Raw genomic sequence first — 14,603 nt, 5'->3', positions numbered from 1 at the left:
GTATTTTTAGTAGAGATGGGGTTTCACCATGTTGACCAAGCTGGTCTCAAACTCCTGACTTCAGGTGATCCACCCGCCTGGGCCTCCCAAAGTGCTGGGATTACAGGTAGGAGCCACCTCGCCTGGCCGGTGCTACATATTTTTAATCAACCAGACCTTGTGAGAACTCACTCACTATCACAAGAGATCTGCTGCTTCAGTAGACTACCTGCTCTAGACTGGCCAGGGAGTCTCTAAGGGAGACAGGTGGCATTCTCTCATGGTCATTGACTTGCCCCATTTACTTTAACTCACAAAATAGTAAGCCCTTCGTATCTGTGCAGGATGTCTCAGTTTGGGGAGCACATTCCCAGCTCACTTGATCCTCATGATTATGTAAAGATAGGCATTATTGCCCACAGCTTACAAAAGAAATTGGAGGCAGCTCTAAAGAACTCTGTTCTCACCCATGCCCCTTGTAACCTCTTTGACTTCATCTTCTACTGGCTTTGCTCACCTACTCCAACCACCCTGGCCTCCCTGCTGTTCAAGGAACATGCTAGGCATGTTCCCACCTCACAGCCTTTTGCTTCTGCTGTTTCCCCTTTTGGGGATGCCCTTCACCAGATGGTTAGTGCCGTCATTTCTACCAGGTCTTTACTCAAAAAACACCTTCTCTGTGAGAATGTCCTGACCACTCCATCTAGAATTTCAACCCTCTCCCTGATATTTTGTACCTGTCATCTCTGCTTATTTTTTCTTCTTACCACTTATTGCTAACATTTGTCATAGTTCACTTACTTATTTTACTGTCTACTCTCACTAGAATATAGGCTCCATGAGGGGTAGGGCTGTTTTTTGTCTGTTTCGTTCACTCCTGTATCCCCACACCTACAACAGTGCCTGGCACATTGAAGGCACTGCTTGAGCAATACTTGCTGAATCAAAGGATGTTCTTAGAATAAAAAAATTCTGGAATTGGAAGGGCCTTTAGACTTTGACCACTCTATCTAAAGATGTAAATAATTTTCACTATCATTGCACGAATGGGGAAACTGGGGTTCACAGAGGGATAACAACTTGTAATTATAAGGCTGAGGGAGGACCTGGATCTTGTGACCCACAGTTCAGACCTCTTTCACAGAGTGAGTGCTGGAAGATGCCTTGATGGTCATCCAGTGAAGTTTATTTCAAACTTTTTTGCACGACTTGCAGTAGGAAATATATTTTACATCATAACCCCAGTATACAGGCACACACATATAAAGAAAAAAGTCCCAGTAAACAATTCTCAGACCATTAAATGTGACCTATTCTGGTGTTTTTAAAAATTATATTCTGGCCGGGCATGGTGGCTCATGTCTGTAATTCCAGCACTTTGGGAGGCCGAGGTGGGTGGATCATTTGAGGTCAGGAGTTCGAGACCAGCCTGGCCAACCCCATCTCTACTAAAAATACACAGAATTAGCCAGGCATGGTGGTAGTAGGTGCCTGTAGTCCCAACTGCTTGGGAGGCTGAGGCAGAAGAATAGCTTGAACCTGGGAGGCGGAGGTTGCAGTGAGCCAAGATTGCGCCACTGCACTCCAGCCTGGGTGACAGAGTGAGACTCCATCTCAAAAAAATATATATATATATAAAATAAAATTTAAAAAAATATATTTCTTTTAAAAGTTCCTCTAGGCCAGGCATGGTGGCTCACGCCTGTAATCCCAACACTTTGGGAGGCTGAGGTGGGCAGATCACGAGGTCAGGAGATCAAGACCATCCTGGCTAACACGGTGAAACCCCATCTCTACTAAAAAATACAAACAATTAGCTGGGCATGGTGGTGGGTGCCTGTAGTCTCAGCTACTTGGGAAGCTGAGGCAGGAGAATGGCATGAATCTGGGAGGCAGAGCTTGCAGTGAGCCGAGATCATGCCACTGCACCCCAGCCTGGGCGACAGAGCGAGACTCCGTCTCAAAAAATAAATAAAAAAAAAAAAAAAAAAAAAAGTTTCTCTGAATGGATTTCAATACTCACTACTATGACAGGGAGTTTGAGAACCTTCCCCTGATGATTCTCTTATCAGTAGCATTTTCTTGCTAAATAGTCATGTAGCCTGTTGGAATACTTCTTGATATGGTTTGGATCTGTGTCCCCACCAAATCTCATGTCAAACTGTAATCCCCAATATCAGAGGTGGGACCTGGTGGGAGGTGATTGGATCATAGGGGTGGTTTCTTTTTTTTTTTTTTGAGGCGGAGTCTCGCTCTGCAGCCCAGGCTGGAGTGCTGTGGCCGGATCTCAGCTCACTGCAAGCTCCGCCTCCCGGGTTTACGCCATTCTCCTGCCTCAGCCTCCCGAGTTGCTGGGACTACAGGTGCCCGCCACCTTGCCTGGCTAATTTTTTGTGTTTTTTTTAGTAGAGACGGGGTTTCACCGTGTTAGCCAGGATGGTCTCGATCTCCTGACCTCGTGATCCACCCGTCTCGGCCTCCCAAAGTGCTGGGATTACAGGCTTGAGCCACCGCGCCCGGCGAGGGGTGGTTTCTTATGAATGGTTTAGTACTATCGTTTGGTGCTGTTCTTGTGATAGTGAGAGTTCTCATGAGATCTGTTTTTTTTTGTTGCTGTTGTTGTTTGTTTGTTTTTGAGACAGTCTCTCTCTGTTGCCCAGGCTGGAGTGCAGTGGCACAATCTTGGCTCACTGCAATCTCTGCCTCCCAGGTTCAAGCAATACTCCTGCCTAAGCCTCCTCAGTAGCTGGGATTACAGGCACCCACCACCATGCACAGCTAATTTTTGTGTTTTTAATAGAGACAGGGTTTTACCATGTTGGCCAGGCTGATCTCGAACTCCTGACCTCAAGAAGGCTGCAGAAATTTGCATACGTAAAAAGGAGCCAAGCACTAATAGCCAAGACAATGGGGAAAAGTTCTTGAAGTCATTTCAGAGACTTGTGGCAGTCCTTACCATCACAGGCCTGGAGGGCTAGGAGGACAGGATAGTTTTGTGGGTCAGGCCCAGGGTCCTGCTGCCCTACACAGCCTTAGGATATTGCTCCCCACATCCCAGTTGTGCCAGCTCAAGCCATGGATCAAAGGGGTATGGTACAGGTACAGCTTGGACCACTGCTTCAGAAAGTGCAAGCTAGAAGCCTTGGTGGCTTCCAAGTGGTATTAAGCATGTGGGTGCACAGAGTGTAAAAGCTGAGGCTTGGGAACCTCTGCCTGGATTTCAGAGGATGTATGGAAAAGCCTGGATGTTCAGGCAGAAACCTGCTGCAGGGGTGGAGCCCTCATGGAGAACCTCTACTAGGGCAGTGTGGAGGAGAAATGTGGGCTTGGAGCCCCCACACAGAGTCCCCACTGGGGCACTGCCCAGTGAAGCTGTGAGAAGAGGGCCACCATCCTCTAGACCCCAGAATGGTAGATCCACTAGCAGTTTGCACCCTGCCCCTGGAAAAGCCACAGGCACTCAACACCAGCCCTTGAGAGCAGCCACAGGGGTGGGGCTGCCCCAGGCCTTGAGAGCCCACCCCTTGCATCAGTGTGCTTTGGATGTGGGACATGGAGTCAAAGGAGAATATTTTGGAGTTTTAAGATTTAATGACTGCCCTGCTGGGTTTTGGACTTGCATGAGGCCTGTAGTCCCTTCCTTTTGGCTGATTTCTCCCTTTTAGAATAGGAGTGTTTACCCAATGCCTATACTCCCATTGTATCTTAGAAGTAAACACCTTGTTTTTGATGTTATAGGCTCATAGGCAGAAAGGTACTTGCTTTGTCTTAGGTGAGACTTTGGACTGTGGACTTTTGAGTTAATGCTGGAATGAGTTAAAATTTGGGGGAACTGTTGAGAAAGGATGATTGAATTTTGCATTGCGAGAAGGACATGACATTTGGGAGGCCAGGGGCAGAATGAAATGGATTGGTTCTGTGTCCTTACTAAATCTCATGCCAAACTGTAATCCCCAATATTGGAGGTGGGGCCTGGTAGGTGATTGGATCATGGGGGTGGTTTCTCATGAATGTTTAGCACCATCCTCTTAAGGCTGCTCTCATGACAGTGAGTGCATTCTCATGAAATCTGTTGTTTAAAGGTATGCACACCCCCGCCTTGCTCTCTCTTGCTCCTGCCCCTGCCATTTAAGACACCTGATCCCACTTTGCCTTCTGCCATGATTAGAAGCTTCTTGAGGCCTCCTCAGAAGCAGAAGCCACTATGCTTCCTGTATAGCCTGAAGAAGCATGAGCCAATTAAACCTATTTTCTTTATAGATTACCCAGTCTCATGTATTTCTTTATAACAATTCGAGAATGGACTAACACACTTCCCATGGTATGTACTTTTTACCCTTATTGAGATGGCTTTGTGTTCTTCCTTTTGTGCAGTTAAAATCTGCCTCTGCCTCTCTAATAGTATCCATGCCACTGGTTCCAACTATGACCTCTGAGACCATCTGGAACAGGATTAGTTCTCCAGGTTTTTGAGGACAGCACTCCTGCTCTCTCTCCTTTCTTTTTTTTTTTTTTTTTGTTTAATCTGAGACAGAGTCTCACTCTGTTGCCCAGGCTGGAGTCCAGTTGTACAATCTCAGCTCATTGCAACCTTTGCCACCAAGGTTCAACTGATTCTCATGCCTCAGCCTCCCAAGTAGCTGAAATTACAAGCATGTGTCACCATGCCCAGTTAATTTTTTAGTATTTTTAGTAGAGACAGGGTTTTATCATGTTGGCCAGGCTGGTCTCGAACTCCTGGGCTCAAGTGATTCACCCACCTTGGCCTCCCGAAGTGCTGAGATTACAGGTGTGAGCCACCCCACCTGGCTTTGGAGCTTCTCTTTTTTTTTTTGAGATGGAGTCTCACTCTATCACCCAGGCTGGAGGGCAATGGCACGATCTCAGTTCACTGCAACCTCCATCTCCCAGGCTCAAACAATTCTCCTGCCTCAGCCTCCACAATAGCTGGGATTACAGGCAGCTAACTTAAAAAAAGTTTTTTTAGTAGAGATGGGGTTTCCCTATGTTGGCCAGGCTGGTCTCGAACCAGAATCTTCTCTTTTGTACATTTAACATCCTGTGTGTTAAATGCCAATTGCGATCACAAAGACATTGCATAGTAAGCACTGAAAAAACACTGTTAGGAGCTGTTACTTTTGGAGACTGGGATTATGGAGGAATGGAGATGATGGTGGAGAGAAAAAAAATTTTCATTTTATACCTTTCAGTACTGTTTGAAATTTTATACTGTGCATATTTATTATTTTTAAAGAAAGTAAAATAGCTGGGCATCATGGCTCATGTCTATAATCCCAACTAGTTGGGAGGCTGCGGTGAGAGGATCACTTGAGCTCAGGAGTTCAAGACTACCCTGGGCAACACAGTGAGATCTCATCTGAAGAAGAAGAAAGAAGAAAGAAGAGGAGGAGGAAGAGGAGGAGAGAGGAGGAGGAGGAGAATGAGAAGGAGGAGAAGGAGAGGAGGAAGAGTAAAAAGAGAAAGAGGAAGAGGAAGAAGAGGAGGAAGAGGAAGAGGAGCAGGAAGAGGAAGAGGAGGAGGAGGAAGGAAGAGGAAGGAAGAGGAAAAAAGAAGAAGAAGAAAAGTGAAATAAAATATTCTAGTTGGGTTTCCAGTGGAGCGACAGTCTACTCAAGGAAGGCTCTGAGTCAGCTTCTGAAATGATGGCACGATTGTCCCACACAGCCGTGGAACTTCTCTAGTATGGGGTACTGGGAAGAATCCTGGGGTTGAGTCAGACAGATCTAGGTTTCAACTGGTTCTGCCACTTAATATCCCAGATATTAGTTTCCTTAGATAGCAAAATCAAGCTATCAATTACCAGCTTTACAATCAACTGTGGATTCACTAAGACATGAAATGAAAACTTCATACATATAGGTGCTCAATACATGTTTGTTAAAATCAGTGTTGTCCTTGATCTGCCTGACTTCTCTGGCTTTTCTATCCACTTGGTTCCTTGCTACACCAACCTGAATTCTTGACAATTTAATCAGCACTCTTTATTAGCCTATCTTAGCCCTCCTCTTGTTATTAGGCTGGTGCAAAAGTAACTGCAGTGTTGCAATCAAAAGTAATGGCAAAACCACAATTACTTTTGCACCAATCGAATAACTCCCTCATTCTCTACCCCACACCTCAGCTCCCATTTCCCATGCATATTGTATTCTCTAGTACAAAGCTTTTACCACAGTCATACTCATAAGCCTGTCCTATATTTTCTTCTTTCTTATAGTTAATGAAATCTCCTGAGATTGACTTCCAGCCCATCTGTGGACCAAATGGCAACCAAATTCCAGTACTATTTGGTCCCTTCACTTGTTAACTCCTCACTTCTGGCCCCTACAATCCCCAGAACTCCTACCTTCTTTGGATCCCACAGGCCTACCTGACCAACTGCGGGAAGCTTCAATGGCCCAACCATGTCCCCAGCAGAGCAGCCACCAGCCTCGGCCATGCCTACATGACTAAAATACCACACTTGTATCTATTATCTTTCATAGACTCTACAGTTCTTTTTTTTTTTTTTTTTTTTTGAGACGGAGTCTCGCTCTGTCGCCCAGGCTGGAGTGCAGTGGCCGGATCTCAGCTCACTGCAAGCTGCGCCTCCTGGGTTTACGCCATTCTCCTGCCTCAGCCTCCCGTAGCTGGGACTACAGACGCCCGCCACCTCGCCCGGCTAGCTTTTTGTATTTTTTTTAGTAGAGACGGGGTTTCACCATGTTAGCCAGGATGGTCTCGATCTCCTGACCTCGTGATCCGCCCGTCTCGGCCTCCGAAAGTGCTGGGGTTACAGGCTTGAGCCACCACGCACGGCCTACAGTTCTTATACTTACAGAAAAACTAAGAACTTAGCTCCTGCAAAGGCATGGGGTAAGACTGGGTGAGGGAATGAGCAACAGGAATAATGCATGATAAGATGCATGTAATGCCAAATGAAGAAGGCTTGGTTCCCTCTAGAGCTCCATTGTCCTCTGTAAGACAACTTAAAGTAAGTTGCACAGCAGAGCAGTAGGTGGCTAAATGCACAGCAGAATTGACTCACTGTCAGCAATGATGTGGTGCTATTTCCCTCTGAAACTGTATTACTTTTTCAGAATATAGAAGGAAAAGTTGAAAGTTCAATGGCCATAGTCAAATGAATGAAGCCCACAGATAGGGCAGAAGGAAAGGTTACTGGTAAAGGAAAGCTATTATGTAACAGACAGTCATTTAAACAGCTCAATAGTAGGTTTAAGTCTGAGGAAGGTAGACAGACTTTACTGAGCACTACAATCAGTTCAAAGGTTTTTGTTTTGGGTTTTTTTTTTTTTTTTTTGAGACGTTGTCTCACTCTTTCAACCAGGCTGGTGTGCAGTGGTGTTATCTTGCCTCACTGCAACCCCCGCCTCCTGGGTTCAAGTGATTCTCTTTACCTTAGCCTCCCAAGTAGCTGGGACTACAGGTACCTGCCACCATGCCCGGATAATTTTTGTATTTTTAGTAGAGACGGGGTTTCATTATGTTGGCCAGGCTGGTCTGAAACTCCTGACCGCAAGTGATCCACCCACCTTGGCCTCCCAAAGTGCTGGGATTATAGGCGTGAGCCACCGCACCTGGCCCAGTTCAAAGGTTTTCTAAATAAAATTAATATGTGAAGAAAATTTCCTAAAAATAAATTAATTAGAACGGGCTATTTAAATCCAAATTATATTATTCTGAACAAATGAACATTTTAACGAAAGTCCACAAATGAATTTGCTCAAACTTAATTGAAAACTATTTCAAGTGAAATGTTTAATATGTTTACCACCCAAACCCTTGTAGAAGCTCAATAAATATGTGTTGAATAGATGAATAGAGTGCAATATAAAATGGTGATTATTGTAAGTACAGAAAAAGGTCTGTGGGTTTATAAACATATGCTGAGCACCAAGTATGCCCCTGGGGCTGTGCAATAGTGTGGCACATGGAATAAATGGTTCAGAGAATGTCATCTCTGGATGATGGAATTACCGGTAACTTAATTTTTCTTTGTATTTTTATCTGGTTTTCTTTAAACAACAGACCACACAAGGATTTTTAATCAGAAAAAAAGGTTACAATATTTCTATTTGACAATCTAAGGATAAATGAATACTACTTACACTGCAGGGGCTTCAGTTTTTATTTTTTTTATAAAGAGTCTTGCTCTGTCTTACCCAGGATGGAGTGCAGTGGTGTGATCTTGGCTCACTGCAGCCTCTGCCTCCTGGGTTCAAGTGATTCTCCTGTCTCAGCCTCCTGAGTAGCTGGGATTACAGGCACCCACCACCACACCCGGCTAATTTTTATATTTTTAGTAGATGGGGTTTCACCATGTTGGCCAGCTGGTCTTGAACTCCTGACCTCAGGTGATCCACTCGCCTTCGCCTCCCAAAGTGCTGGGATTACAGGTGTAAGCTACTGCCCCCGGCCTGGTCTTGAGTTTTTGGCCAAGAGGGGGTTTACCCTCCTGCCAGAAAAATCAAAAACAGTGGACAAAATACATTAAACACTGGTTTTCAAGTTATTAGACATTAGGTAATGAAAAACAGTGATCCCTGAGAGAATGAAAACAAATAAGGGTCCCAGGTGTGGTGGCTCACGCCTATAATCCCAGCACTTTCGGAAGCCGAGGCAGGTGGATCATTTGAGGTCAGGAGTTCAAGACCAGCCTGGCCAACATAGTGAAACCCTGTCTCTACTAACAATACCAAAAAATTAGCTGGGCAGTGGTGGCAGCTACTCAGGAGGCTGAGGCAGGAGAATCCCTTGAGCCTGGGAGGCAGAGGCTGCGATGAGCTGAGATCGTGCCACTGCACTCTAGTCTGGGTGACGGAGTGAGACCCTGTCTCAAAAAAAATAAAAAATAAAACACACAAGGGTAGTTTGCCCCAGCTCACTGCCTTGAGAGAGGATGCGGTGCAGAGAGGGAAGACCCAGATGGAGCCCAGAGGACTCTCTGAGTTGAGGAGGTAGAGCTGAGAGTCCGGGAAGACCAAGGTAGTTTGAGTTTGCAGGACAGATGACCAGGAATGGGAGAGCTGCAGAGAGAGAGCACTCCAGGGATCTGCATTATGTTCCCCTTGAGAATTTAGCAGATTGGTGTATGACCCATGTGTAAATGTGAGGAAACTACTCAAAACTGGGAAAAGAGCTACCTGAAGGGATTAGAGGAAAGAGTACCTGGCACGCACAGGGCCAGGAAGAGTGCCTGTTCCTACCGTCCACACTGGAAAACCTCACAGTTCACAGGACACTGAAGGATTCTGATCAGTAGTAAATTGATCCTTGGTCCCATCTATCAAGTAGTAAAAGCATGACCCAAAAGGATCAAACTGCTTCCAAGTAATTTCACTACATCCACTCAAGGAATCCCAGTGGATGGCAAGCATAAGAAACTCGAGGAAAACTATACAAAGTCACACCTTAATCAAACTGCTCAAAACTGGAGATAAAGAGAATTTTTTTTTTTTTTAAGATGGAGTCTTGCTCTGTCACCCAGATTGGAATGCAGTGGTACAATCTTGGCTCGCTGCAACCTCCACCTCCTGGGTTCAAGTAATTCTCCTGCCTCAGTCTGCAAAGCAGCTGGGATTATAGGCATGCACCACCATGCCCAGCTAATTTTTGTATTTTTAGTAGAGATGGGGTTTTGCCATGTGGGCCAGGCTGGTCTTGAACTTCTGACCTCAAGTTATCCGCCTGCCTCAGCCTCCCAAAGTGCTGGGATTACAGGTGTGAGCCAACCCGACGGGCCTCAAGAGAAAGTCTTAAAAGCAGCCACATACATACAAGAGACACATTACATTCAGAGGAACAATCTGATGGCAGATTTCCTGTCAGAAATAATGTAAGCAATGGGCTGGGAGGCAGAGGTCACAGCACTGCACTCCAGCCTGGGTGACAGACAGAAACTCTGTCTCAAAAAATATAAGAAAAGAAAAAATGCAAGCAAGAAGTGGAGCAATGTCTTTCTTTCTTTCTTTTTTCTTTTTTTTTTTTGAGACAAGGTCTTGCTCTGTCACCCAGGCTGGAGTGCAGTGGTGTGATAACAACTCACTGCAGCCTCAACCTCTTGGGCTCAGGTGATCCTCCCACCTCAGCCTCCCAAGTAGCTGGGACTATAAGCATGCACTACCACGCCAGGATAATTTTTTGTATTTTTAGTAGAGACAAAGTTTCACCATGTTGCCTAGGCTGCTCCCAAACTCCTAGCCTCAAGTGATCCTCCTGCTTTGGCCTCCCAAAGTGAAGGGATTACAGGCATGAGTCACCGCACCTGGCCTAAACCTCTTTTCTGTATAAATTACCCAGTCTCAGGTATTTCTTTATAGCAGTGCAAGAATGGCCTAATACTAAGACCAACCCCCTGGCGAGGCGTGGGGTAGCTCACGCCTGTCGTCCCAGCACTTTGGGAGGCAGAGGCGGGAAGATTGCTTGAGCTCAGGAGTTTGAGACCAGTCTGGACAACATGGCTAAACCCCATCTCTACAAAAAATACAAAAATAAATTAGATGGGTGTGGTGGCACACTCCCGTAGTCCCAGCTACCCGGGAGGCTGAGATGGGAGGGCTGCTTGAGCCTGGGAAGTTGAGGCTGCGTTAAGCTGTGACGGTACCATTGCACTCCAGTCTGGGAGACAGAGTGAGACCCTGTCTCAAAAAAAAAAAAGACCAACCCCATCTCTTCCTCCTTCTCCTCAGCCCACTCAAAGTGAGGAGGACAATGAAGACCTTTATTTTATGATGATCCATTTCTACTTAATAAATAGTAAATATATTTCCTTTGTCTTGTGATTTTTTTAATATAAAAGGTACTCAGTCAATATTGAATAAATGAAGATGTTTTATAGGTGAGTCTAAAAGGCACCTGTCATACATTATATTGTTTTTATAGGGCAAAAACATCCTTAACATACATTATTAATCCATTTGCAACCTAGCTATTGCTTCACACGGAGCTCCAGCTGATTATACTGTGACTGGATGAAATCTTCAGGTTTGCATTTGTGAATATTGATTGTTTTCAGTGAGCGGCATGAAGAATATCATGAATTTCTAAAAATTTAGGTAATCTTTCCAATACACCAGTAAGATTTATTTATTTTTTTAATGTAAAGAAATTGCCCGGGCGCGGTGGCTCAAGCCTGTAATCCCAGCACTTTGGGAGGCCGAGACGGGCGGATCACGAGGTCAGGAGATCCAGACCATCCCGGCTAACGCAGTGAAACCCCCTCTCTACTAAAAAATACAAAAAAAAAATAGCTGGGCGAGGTGGTGGGCGCCTGTAGTCCCAGCTACTCGGGAGGCTGAGGCGGGAGAATGGCGTAAACCCGGGAGGTGGAGCTTGCAGTGAGCTGAGATCCGGCCACTGCACTCCAGCCTGGGTGACAAAGTGAGACTCCATCTCAAAAAAAAAAAAAAAAAAATTAAAAAAAATTTTTGGAGACAGTGTTGCTCTGTCGCCCAGGCTGGAGTAGTGGTGTGATCTCGGCTCACTGCAACCTCCACCTCCTGGCTCAAGCAATTCTCCTGCCTCAGTCTCCCAAGTAGCTGAGACTACAAGCACATGCCACCATGCCCTAAATTTTTGTATTTTTTAGAAGAGGCAGGGTTTTACTATTTTGGCCAGGCTGGTCTCAAACTCCTGGCCTCAAGTTAGATCCCTCTGCCTCAGCCTCCCAAAGTGCTGGGATTACAGGCGTGGACCACCACACCCGGACTACACCAGTAAGAGTTTGGCAGAAGTTAGCCTTACTGTCATAAAATGTATGCACTCTAGCACTCCATTCCCTTCATAACATAGCTTAGGTGCACCATACATAAAAAGAGAATCTGATTCTTAGTTTATTTTTAAAATAAAACAACAAACAAACATCCCTTAGAATAAAATAAAGCCCCATATCTTACCTGCAGTGTCTTATCCAATTTGGCAGCTAGCTTTCCAATTTCATACAATAGCTGGGGGCTGATGGGAATCTCAGCTATGGGTCTTCCTGGGAGGTAAGTCAGCAGCCTCACCAAGTAGCTTTTGATTTCAGAGCCACTATCTAAATGGATGGAATAAAATATCCTTTGACTATTTTAAATATATATATTGAGAGACAGATAGATATAGATAGATATTTAGATATAATAGAATTAGAAGCTATTCTGCCTTTGCAAGTATTATTGAAAAGAACAGAAATTACAGAACAACAACAAAAATGTGCTAATCTAAAACAGCTCAGCAGGATTCTATGAGGCAGAGTTGAGCAGATGAAGCAAGAAGGTAGAATACACAAACCTTAAGAACACTGGAACTGGCCATTTACATAGCAACAAAATTATAGCCCTAACGCTGCTGGCCTTAGCTCTACACAGAAATTACCTACTGTGGTAAATGAAAGCAACAACACATACTCTTTTATAAGTTCACAGTTGAAGGGAGTGAGGTACCAATAAATGACTTCCAGAATCAGGCTTCTTGCAGGACAGCCTGTGTTTGCAACACAGGACAATAACTGTCTCAGGGAACAATGGGTCTCAGGTATTTGTAGCAATGCAAATTAAGAAAGAATGGTGAACAATTAAGAGAGAAAAAGACAATCAAGATTTCAAACCTTTAAAAAAACTTGAAGAAATTGGTTTTAGCCCGCTGCTTAAAGAGCTGAATTAGGTCCATTCTTGGCATTTTAGTATTTTGAGGTGAAAAGGACTGTCTCACAGATGAGGACTGGTGGTCTTAGGGATTTAAGTGGTCTATGTGTCCAAGGTTACATACACAGTAATGACAAAGCTAAAATCTAAAATTCCTGATTTCCAGTATTCTTTCTACCATACTGCAGCACCAGAATTTATAGCTTCTCTAATAAAAATATTTTATTATTTTTCTGGTTTAAAAAAAAAAAACAGGCCAGGTATGGTGACTCATGCCTGTAATCCCAGCACTTTGGGAAGCCAATGCAAGCAGATCACTTGAGGCCAGGAGTTCAAGACCAGCCTGGGCAACATGGCAAAACCCTGCCTTTACAAAAACACTACAAAATTAGCTGGGCGTGGTGACGCGTGCCTGTAGTCCCAGCTACTTAGCAGGCTGAAGCGGGAGGATCACCTGAGCCCAGGAGGTCAAGGCTGCAGTGAGCTGTGACTGCGCCACTGTACTCCAGTCTGGGTGATAGAGTGAGACCGTCTCAAAAAACAACAAACAAATAAAAATAACAACCCCAAACCACCACCAACAAAACAAACAAACAAACAAAAAATGTTCCCCTGATTTTCACAAGTTCCCTTAGTTACTATCTGTCAGGGCCTTTCTAAACAGAAAACTTATACCACATTGGGCTCTAACCACTACTCAATCAGAGGACCAATCACCACTTTGATGATGCTGTGGTTTCTCCCAACACTGAAAAAATAACCACCTCTAAGGGTGTACTATTGAGGTTGCTAAAAAAATAACAGCCACATCTACACTTGGAATTATGAACTTGCCCTTCATAGTTCTACTTGTGGTCAAAAGGCAGTGATGTGTCTGGATAGGTAATGGGTCAGCAAGTTGGTCATCTCTTACCTACAGACACGAGAGAAGCTGTGTTGTCTCCTTTAGCGCGACACACAGAGGATGTTGGAAATCCAGCTGCTTTCAAAAACATGATGATGTCATTCTGCACTTCAATCCGGTCTGGATTTTTGCTAGCCTTGGTGTTGCTTATTTTGAGGACATATTCAGTTGGGCCATCTTTGTTTTTTGAAACGTAGACATGAAAGTTTTGGTCATCATAGCTAGGAAGTGGCTGGACCTTGGAAACTTTCAACCCAAACACTGACTCCACTAATGCAGAGGCCTGTTCTTCACTGAAAGTGGGTTTGCTAAGAGCCTCTGACTGCTGATCATTTCCACTTGACATTATGTCTAGGGGAACAAAAAGTAGCAAACAGAAAGGGGACACAGGATGAATATATTTATTCAAATGATGTTTCTCAAGACAGACCAATAATGTTTTTATTGATTCTGTACTTCTTTTGATTGTTAAGTTTTACTCATAAAGTTAAAAAATATCAAATCAGGCCGGGCGCGGTGGCTCAAGCCTGTAATCCCAGCACTTTGGGAGGCCGAGACGGGCGGATCACGAGGTCAGGAGATCGAGACCATCCTGGCTAACACGGTGAAACCCCATCTCTACTAAAAAAAATACGAAAAACTAGCCGGGCGAGGTGGCGGGCGCCTGTAGTCCCAGCTCCTCGGGAGGCTGAGGCAGGAGAATGGCGGGAACCCGGGAGGCGGAGCTCGCAGTGAGCTGAGATCCGGCCACTGCACACCCGCGGGGGAAAAAGAGAGACCCTCCTTCTCAAAAAAAAAAAAAAAAAAAAAAAAATCAAATCAGTGAATAAGATCAAGAAGTAGATATTTTGACAAGTGCAAACAAATTCTTATAGGACAAATTATTATTTTTTTTACTTTTATTTATTTTTGTTTTTGTTTTTGTTTTTTTGAGGCGGAGTCTCGCTGTCTCCCAGGCTGGAGTCCAGTGGCCGGATCTCAGCTCACTGCAAGCTCCGCCTCCCGGGTTTACGCCATTCTCCTGCCTCAGCCTCCCGAGTAGCTGGGACTACAGGCGCCCGCCACCTCGCCCGGCTAGT

At 44.8% G+C, this 14,603-nt stretch overlaps 1 protein-coding gene across 6 annotated transcripts in view; it reads right to left on the bottom strand.

Moving 5' to 3' along the window:
• The window catches only part of HYKK (hydroxylysine kinase), a 33,659-nt gene that overhangs the window by 13,139 nt on the left and 5,917 nt on the right, over nucleotides 1-14,603 (bottom strand). For all 6 annotated transcript variants that reach the window (XM_023195696.3, XM_023195691.3, XM_023195693.3 and 3 more), the window contains exons 2-3: nucleotides 13,534-13,875; nucleotides 11,892-12,031 (exon numbers count right to left, since the gene is read on the bottom strand). In XM_023195696.3, the coding sequence (XP_023051464.1) occupies nucleotides 11,892-12,031; nucleotides 13,534-13,875 (482 nt within the window). The remainder of the gene's footprint in view (nucleotides 1-11,891; nucleotides 12,032-13,533; nucleotides 13,876-14,603) is intronic.

This window comes from Piliocolobus tephrosceles, chromosome 6 (assembly GCF_002776525.5).
Source record: "Piliocolobus tephrosceles isolate RC106 chromosome 6, ASM277652v3, whole genome shotgun sequence".
In the NCBI taxonomy this organism is placed as follows: domain Eukaryota; kingdom Metazoa; phylum Chordata; class Mammalia; order Primates; family Cercopithecidae; genus Piliocolobus; species Piliocolobus tephrosceles.
Note: the sequence above shows the minus strand (reverse complement) of the source record. Positions and strands in the feature narration are given on the sequence as shown.